The following is an 8786-nucleotide window of genomic DNA, read 5'->3' as shown; positions in this document are numbered from 1 at the left end:
ACCGGGGACCTGGGCATGGAATGTCCATCACCAAGAGACTATGTCATACTCATAGGACTACAGCATAGAATCCTACAATGGACTGGCTTAGAACTGTCCAGTTCCACCCCCCTGCCTTGGGAAGGAACACCTTCCACCAGACCAGGTTGCTCTAAGCCCTGTCCAGCCTGGCTGCAAACACTTCCAGGGATGGGGCAATCACAGCTTTTCTGAGTACCTTTGCCAGGCCTTCACCACATTCATACTGAAAAATGAAAATAAAAAAACACAGCAGGACCTTTTCCAAGAACCCTTTTCAAACAGATGTCTCTGGAAAGTCTACTTTGGGAATACAAGCCCATTCTACCTTCTCTTGCACTTTACTCTTCATTGCACTCCGTTCCGTCAAGCCTTAAATCCAACCGTCAGTCCCAGCTCCACGTTTTGGTTAAACTTTATCCCTTGCAACCCAAAATCCACCCCCTAGTCTCAAATCTACCCTCAGCACCAAATCCACACACCAGCTCAAAATCTGCACCCCCTAGTTTCAAATCCACCCTGCTCAAACTCAAATCCACACTTCAGGCCCAAACCTACTCCCAAATTGCTCCCCAGCCCCAAATCTACCCACAGTCCTAAACCTGTTAGCATTCAGGAACCTACATAATCACAGAATGACTACATGCAGGTGCTTTTATTGAGGGACACAGGAACTAGGGGTATCAGCAACCCAAATCTAGCTCCATCATCTTTGTCCAAAGTGCACATATTTATACAATTTTAGCTGTAGCAGTAATCACTATAACAACCTTATCCATATTGCTTCATTAACTTTATCAATATTGCTTCATTAGAGTTTGCTCATCCATTCATATACAAACATGCACAAATCTTATCTCTGGGTATCTTAGAGACCCAAGTACCAGTTCCCATTACTAAAAACATTTTAATTTGCTAAGCCATCCCTAATACCAAGCATTCTTGTGCCCTACTTTTACATGATTTTCAGAAACACTTAACCCCATAGTAACAAACCTACTCCCCAGTACAAATCTACCCCTAAATCCTCTGTCCCCCCAAGCTCCAAATATGCTTTCTTAATCCCATATCTACATCCCAAGCCCCAGGTCCAACCTGTCCCATTGGCTGCTCCCCCCTCCCAGCCCCTCAGAGTAGCCTGTCCCACCCCAAAAAACAGACATGTTGGCAAGTAGCAGGTTTATTCTCCAGCTTTCTTTCAGAGGAGTAGTGCAGCCATGGTCAGCAGGAGGCTGGAGTGGGAACAGAGCTGTCCCTGGTGTCAAATGGTGCAGTTCCCCTCTCCATAGCGCCGGCACTTCATCACCTTCAGGTAGGTCTCCACCTTGTGCAGGTCCTTCTTGAAGCAGGAGAGCAAGCCGTAGTTCTGCAGTAGTGCGTCCTCACTGCGCAGGTGGATGTCAAATTTCTCATAAGTAGCTTTGAGGATCTGGGGACCTTGTGGGCTTCGGTCCTGCAGCTCCTGCAAGAGGATTGAGAGGTGCTGGAGGAGGTGGTGGGTGCCTGGGAATGAGCTTGGGTCACAATAACCTCATGCAGTGGTTCAGGCTGAGGCAGAGTGGCTGGGAATGGCCCTGAGAATACTGGTTGACAATAGCTGAACATGAGCCCATGTGTGCCCAGGTGGGAAAGAAGCCAATGGCACCTGGCTTGCATTAGCCATGGTGTGTCCAGCAAGACCAGGGCCATGATGGCCCCCCTGTCCTGGGCACTGCTGGGATACCTCCCGGGGACAGTTATGGGCCCCTCCTTACAACAAAGACATTGAGGTGCTTGAGCATGTCCAGAGAAGGGAACAGAGATGGGAAAGGGTCTGGAGCTGCAGGAGCAGCTGAAGTAGCTGGAGGGGCTCAGACTAGAGAAAAGAAGGCTCTGGGTGGACTTTCTCTGTAAGTCCCTGATAGGAGGGTGGAGGCAGGTGGGGGTCAAGCTCTGTTCCCAGGGAACAAGGGACAGGACAACAGGAAACAACCTCAAGCTGTGCCAGAGGTGTTTCAGATTGGACATCAGGAAGTATTTATTTACAGGTAGGATTGTTAAACATTGGAAGGGAGTGCCCAGGGAGGTGGTGAAGTCACTGCCCCTGGAGGTGTTCAGGGAATGGCTGGACATGGCACAGTCCTCTGGCTTGGTTGACAAGGCAGTGGTCAGTCTTGGACTTAGTGATCTTGGAGATCTTTTACCACCTCAATAATTCTATGATCTTCTACAGGCCCAGTGCCACAGCTCCCATTGAACTTTAAATGAGTTCAGGGGTTTCTTCCTCCAGTCTTAAAGCATATTTCAAACATATTTTTGAGTGTATGTGTTTGCAGGAAGAGCAGTGATGCAGGGGTGATGCTACAGTGAGAAGGGAGCTGGGCACAGGGCTGCAGGGAGGGAGAAGTGTGTCTTTGGGGTCTTAAAATAAAGGGAAAGTTTCAGGGTCTCTCTGTAGCCCCTCCAGTCAAGGAGACAGGGAACCAGGCAAATAATTCTCTCTTTTCTCCCACTTTGCCAGCAAATAAATCTCTGACCGAGACCCAAGCCATGTACATCTGGAGCTGAGAGCTGCACTCCTCCTGCCCTGCTGTGGTCACCAGCTGCCACAAACAGGAAAGTTTTGGTTAAAAAAAGGTGCCATAAATGGGTGAAATATGATTGTTTTCTGGTTTCTGTGCACCATTTCCTAATGTCCAAGCACATACCTAATGGGGACCAAAATCATAGAATCGTGAAGTCACAGACTGGTTTGGTTTGGAAGGGACCTTAAAGACCACCTCATCTGAAGACCCCTGCCATGGGCCAGGACACCTTCCACTACACCAGGTTGCTCCAAGCCCCATCTAACCTGGCCTTAAACAATTTCAGGGAAGGTCAGCCACTTCTCTGGGCAACCCGTGCCTCACCACCCTCACAGTAAAGACTTTCTCACCCACACAAAAATCTGGAAGTGGTGCTGATACCTACCCCTACTTTCTCCTGCTGAAGTGCCAGGACAGAAGGTCTCTGTTTATCCACTGAGCCTGACATTCAGAATAATTTTAATGCTGGAAGTTGTAAACAATATCCCAGACTCATTTCTCACAGCAGGTCTCAGAACTCTAGCTACAGCATGAACCTGCCAGATAAACTTAATTACAGAATAAACATAACTGAAAAAGTGTCCTGGCAGGTAATGCACAACTTCATTTAAAATAAGAGTGCAAAAATAAAGTAGATTATAAAGGGGACTTAGAGAAAAGGTAGAGAATGAGTTTTTACATGGACAGATAGAGACAGGACAAGGGGGAATGGTTTTTACTAAAAGAGGAGAGATTTAGATTAGGTATTAGGAAGAAAATCTTCCCTATGAGGATGGTGAGGCCCTGGCACAGGTTGTCAAGAGACCCTGTGGTTGCCTTATTCCTAGAAGTGTTCAAAGCCAGGCTGGACTGGGCTTGGAGCAACTTGGTCTGGTGGAAGGTGTCCCTGCCCATGGCATGGAGTTGGAACAAGCTTTAAGGTCACTTCCAACCCAGACCATTCTGTGAATCTGTGGTTAGTTCTTCCTTGAAGAGAATCACCCCTCACCTTTCAGCTCTCTGGATGCTGTAATAATGTATGAGGGAAACACCAGAGTCCAGGCTTCCATCTGTACACAGATGTTCTTATAAAATGTTGTGAATCATCACAAAATTTACCACATTTCAAAGTATTTTGCATGGAAATGCAGCAAACATTATTTTGCTGTTAGTACAACTGAATATTTTTTTGTTGCTGTGTTTGGGAAGACTTTGGGTGTGAATTGTGATTCCTGATCAGTAGTGCTTTGTGATGGGTGTTAACATTTGTGGTTTTTTATCCTACCTAGCAATGAAACCAATATGTAGTATCATGATCTCATTATCTAAAGGTAAACAAAGTCCTAAGGATGCCACTGGTCTTTAGCATGGATGGTGGTGAGATTTCTCAAGGTCTTTGGATCCATGAGAGCTGAGTGCCCTCTGTCTGGGAGATCGATTCTATAGTCATGCTACATGCTGCAACTTACCCTCATCAGAGCTTGAATCCCTTCTTCCAGGTCCTTTAGTTTTTCATATACTCTGTCTGAGGTTCCAAAAACCAGATTGTTTGTGAACATCTTGCTTAAGTACTGCATCGGGGTCAGCCAGGATTGGATGAGAATCAGGGAAAACTGAAGAAGCTCAATGTCCTGAAATTAAGACAGGAAAGGGTCAAAGCTGTGCAGGGGTATTTGACAGTGTGTCCTGCACACTTTGGAATACCTGGAGATGTGCCACCACTCTTACAACTTCAGCAGACACAAAGTTTTCATGCTAGTTTTCATGCTGGGAAACACCACCCTGACCTGTGTCCTGTGCAGACAATAGCTTTTCTCATGCTTGGAGTAGGAATGTGATTTATAGTGTACCCCAGAATGGTATTTCTTTATTTATGATTGGTTCAAGTAATGAAAAAGGGAGGAGAGAGATGAAACACTCAAAGGTTCACAGATGAAAACCCTCTGTTCCTGCAGTGAAGCACAGTTGGGCTCTTCAGGCAGGTCTGTGCTTGACCTGAGGGTGAAAAAAACTTACTGATTTCTGTTGGGCATCATCCTTCTTCATGGGAGCAGGGATGGTTTCCGAGTAACAAAATGCTACCTGGGAATTCTTGTTTGTGTGTCTTTGGTCCTCTGGAATGTAGGTGCGTTCCTATGGAGACATCCCAAACACACTCAGATCTATTGCCTGTGTTCTGGACAAGACCTCAGACACTTCCAAAGCTGCTCTGAATGGTTACTCCTTGCAAGAAATAAATGTGAGACATGAGGTGCCTTTGGACAGGGTTGGTAGGTGGGAAGCAGGAATATCATGTTGGCACAATAGACACTGGGCCTAAAGGTCTTCCTAAGCCAAGGTGCTGAGGGGAACCACATCTGAACTAGGTTCTCCCGAGGAGTAAAAGACCCCAAAGGGTAGCTCTTGACAAAGTGACAGCTCATGCCAGCTCCTGTCAGCAGAAGAAACTAGGTAGTTTTAAGCCCTCAGACTCTACCAGGGACAAAAGTGACCAACACAGGGAAGTCTTATCACACATCTATGCCAAGTCACAGCTGTGCTGCCATGGTCCTGAGAAGGGGGACATACAGAGTATGGGGGCAGAGGGCTGAGAGGAGGAAACAGGGTTCTGTCTGATGGGACCTAACCTGTGCTATTCTGTTAACACCCTCTCTCCTCATCAAAAGAGGACAAAGGAGACACCAATAGTTGAAAGGTGTCTGTTACAAAGTCCTGAAGCCATAAAGATAAAGTGGAGGAGATGAGCAGAGGCCACATCACTTACAAACTCCTTGTATGTCTCAGCAGCCAGGAGGTGAAGGTGCTGAGCCCTCAGCACAGCGTTGGTAAACAGGCTGGAAAGGGGTATGGTGGGGAAGGTGGCAGCTTGTTGTGGCCACTGCAGTCCCAGAATGATCATGGCAATGGCAAGAGGAGAGAACCATGACCCTGCAGCAAAGCACAGTTGAAAGTGTTAGTAGTCCTCAGGAAACTGGGTTGAGGAGGGAGTGGCATCTGGGAATTAATTCCCATTCTCTTCTGTCCATGCTGGCTGAAGGTTTATCTTCCTTGGTGCCTGTTGGCACCAAGAGTAAGCTTAGCTTTCTCCAAAATTCTTTGAAACCCTTTTTACCAAGACCTACCCCCACCAAGAGCTTGTGCTTCTCCTAGTGTTACCAGCAGTGTTTTCCTGGGAGGAGTCATGGTTGCTCCAAGAAAACTAGTGTGTATCCCAATGTTTTCACATGATACACTCAAGGTTTTCCTTTTCTCATGAGTCCTTGGCCATGTGAAAAGAGCATGGTACACTCTGAGGGTGCACTACACACATGAGCAAGCAGTGGATGATGAGCACCAGGTGAGGGCCTGGGAGCACCTCACTGTAGCCATGGTTTATGCTGTACTGTTAATGTGATGCTGGCTGTCTGCTTCACTGGGGTGAGAGCACATTGCCTGTGCTCTGACTGACACTCTGGGATATGACTGAAGAATTTGTCAACCCTAAATATTTTCATCTGTGACATCTAACTCACACTAGTATCTGTCTGCTGCGAAGACCACAAACTTAACCTCAGACAAATACCCCTTGGAGGAGAAATGCCCTGGAGCCTGTAGGACTTGGCCTGTTTAGGCTAAAGATTAATTAATGAATGAAAGTCATGTTTCAGGGAAAGGTATTCTTACTCATTGGTTTATAAATTGCCATACTTTAAGTTAGGGCTGTCACAGAGTGTGTGTATCCCACCACATACCACCCCATCATCATCTCCTCTCACCCTACACACATGGCAGCACTGACAAATCCTTTAAAACTGTAATAAAAAGTACCTGGAGCCATTTCTGCCTGGTGAGTTCTCAGGTGTTGCTTGACAGTGAATATTTCCTCCTTTCATCTGGCAAGGGGAACTGTTGAGCCACCCTTTATATAGTAGGGGATCTGTTTAAAATGGATCTGTGTGTCTGTGATCACAACAACTCCGCATCTTCTCCATGCATAAATGCACAGGTGTTACAGTGGTGTTGCCTCATTGTAGTAATTTATACACAAAAGTACAAGTTGGGAAGGTTGTTTGCCTCAGAATAAAATCAGTGCTCAATGATTTCACCATATCCTGCTGTTTATGACGAATAGAAGTTTCCTGGGCACTGGAATACCCATCCCAAATCACATCAATGTTTTTATATGGTGGAATTTGCTTTGTCCACCTGTTTTTACTGTCTGGCTCTGCAGCCTTGGCTCACAATTCACAGGCCTGACTAACCAGTTTGAGAGATTTCTGATTTAAAGCAAATGGCAAGTTATGCCAGGGCAGGTTCAGGTTGGATGTGAGGGGAAATGGTTTCCTCAAAGGAAACCAGGCACAGGTTTTTCTGGGCAGTGGTGGAATCCCCGTTCCTGGAGGGATTCAGAAGCTTTGTTGATGTGGCACTTGGGGACATAAGTTAGTGGCGGGCTTGGCAGTGCTGGGGGAACAGTTTTACTCTGTGATCTCAGAGGACTTTTCCAACCTAAACAGTTCTGTGCTTCTGTGTTTTCCCCTTTATTGTTAGTAGGGATAGAGCTGGATGGATGTTGTCAGATTAATCCTATTTCTTTCAATTTCTACCAAAATATTAAATATTCATCAATTAGTATTGCTGAGGGTGTGACAAAGAGCTGTCATGCCTAGATGCTTGTTTGGGTTCCAACCTGCCCACTGCAAATACAACTGCCAGAGCTCTGGGAGGTTTCTCTCATTCTCGGTCTGTGAAAAGATCTGGTTGAGAACATCTTTCTGCTCCTCAACAGATTAAGCAGAGAGCTGCTGTGGAAAAGAGGTAGAAGAGATAGGGAAGAGAAGATGGGGAAGAGAGTCATAGAATCATGGGATGGTTTGGATTAGAAGGGAACTTGAAGCTCATTTCATTACAAGCCCCTGCCATGGCATACCTTCCACTAGACCAGGGTGCTCCGAGCCCAGTCCAGCCTAACCTTGAAGAGGAAATGCCACAGCATGCCTACACTTCCTTTTGAACAAAATGAAACACAACCCTGGATGGGCAACTACAGGGGGGTCTTAAAGGCCTTTTACTCCTCATAAGGCACTAATCTGATTATCCCAAACCACACTGGTTTGAACTTTTGTTGGGAGTTCAGGGTCTGTTTCTTTCTGGACAAGTGGTGATTTGTCTTCCCCAGACCCTGAATGTGCTATGCCTCCCAGTGTGGGTCCAGTTTCCAAGAGGCAGCATCATCCCTGGGGCAGCTGGAGCAGAAGGTGGAGAGGTGGTTAATAAACATGCTGTGGAGAGCATGGTCTGTTCTGAAAAGCCCCTGGGGTGGAGATGTGGTGGTGTCACAAGGTAAATGTCAGTCCTTGGAGAAGTGGGAATGGCTATCAGGTATCCCGTCACCCAATAACCAGCAACATCTGGTTGTGTTTTTCTATTCCATATTATGTTTAAATATATCAATATTTGTCAGAGATGAGCAAAGCAGCAGCACCTCAGCACAACCCACGGGCTGCTGCCTGTGAATGATGATAATGTGGCACTGCAGCACCTTGAACTCATGTCCTGCTGCCTCTTGCTTCACTGGCTGGCTCTCTGGTTTTGCTAGTGAAAGCCTGGTGCTAAGTCAACATTTTTTATGTTGTAGCCAAGCATGGAGATGCTGGGATGATCAGCCTATGTGGTTCCTCTGAGGCTTGGGTTGTCCTCAATCATTTCTGAGCATTAAATGAGAAAGAAGCATTGTGGGGAAGGCAGTGTGACTGAAATGTTGGGCTGGGAAAACATGCACCACTGGCAAAAATATAATTGCATAAGCTCTTAAATCTCAACCTTTTTTTATAGATTTCAGACACAGGAATTTGCAATCTAAAGCAGTATCTCTTAAAAGCAATGTGTCACTCTGTAATTGGCAAGTTCCTTTTATTTTTGAAAGAGAGAAAAACCCTACTTCCCTTTGGCATGTTCACACATCCACCCACTTTACCCTGAGCATCACCTACTCTAACAAGTTTCACTGAAGAAGTGAAACAACTCTCCTTGCAGGTGCATGTGCTCCCTGATTCCTGGGAACCCCCCATCATGGGGTGGCTATGTGGAGAGGACCTTCCCAGCCTGACCTTAACTTCCTAGCCTGACTTTCCTTGCCTGGACCTTTGTGGTGGGCCAGGCCAGGTTGGTTGATCTGACCTGGGAAGCCACAACCTTCCCAGAGGGAGCAGTCCTTCAAGAGACAGCCTTTGAGGGATCTCTGGC

General features: G+C 46.4%; 1 protein-coding gene across 1 annotated transcript; it reads right to left on the bottom strand.

The window, feature by feature from the left end:
- Positions 1–1188: 1188 nt before the first annotated feature.
- Positions 1189–6438, bottom strand: LOC107199940 (somatotropin-like). Its single transcript, XM_015617704.1, has 5 exons — positions 6369–6438; positions 5326–5489; positions 4578–4694; positions 4031–4192; positions 1189–1480 (listed from the first exon to the last, which is right to left on the bottom strand). Exons 1-5 carry the CDS (start codon positions 6376–6378, stop codon positions 1280–1282), a joined length of 654 nt encoding a protein of 217 aa, XP_015473190.1. The 5' UTR covers positions 6379–6438; the 3' UTR covers positions 1189–1279.
- Between the last annotated feature and the right edge of the window lie 2348 nt (positions 6439–8786).

Source organism: Parus major, chromosome 1 (assembly GCF_001522545.3).
Source record: "Parus major isolate Abel chromosome 1, Parus_major1.1, whole genome shotgun sequence".
Classification (NCBI taxonomy): Eukaryota; Metazoa; Chordata; class Aves; order Passeriformes; family Paridae; genus Parus; species Parus major.
The sequence above is the reverse complement of the archived record's forward strand: the minus strand, read 5'-3'. Positions and strand labels throughout refer to the sequence as shown.

What these genes read in the sequence shown, in the direction of transcription:
- LOC107199940 (XM_015617704.1), bottom strand. An exon ending in CTGAGACATACAAGGAGTTT is followed by an intron (nt 4,695 to 5,325) that starts GTAAGTGATGTG and finishes ATGTCTCCATAG; the next exon opens with GAACGCACCTACATTCCAGA. An exon ending in ATGATGCCCAACAGAAATCA is followed by an intron (nt 4,193 to 4,577) that starts GTAAGTTTTTTT and finishes TCTTAATTTCAG; the next exon opens with GACATTGAGCTTCTTCAGTT.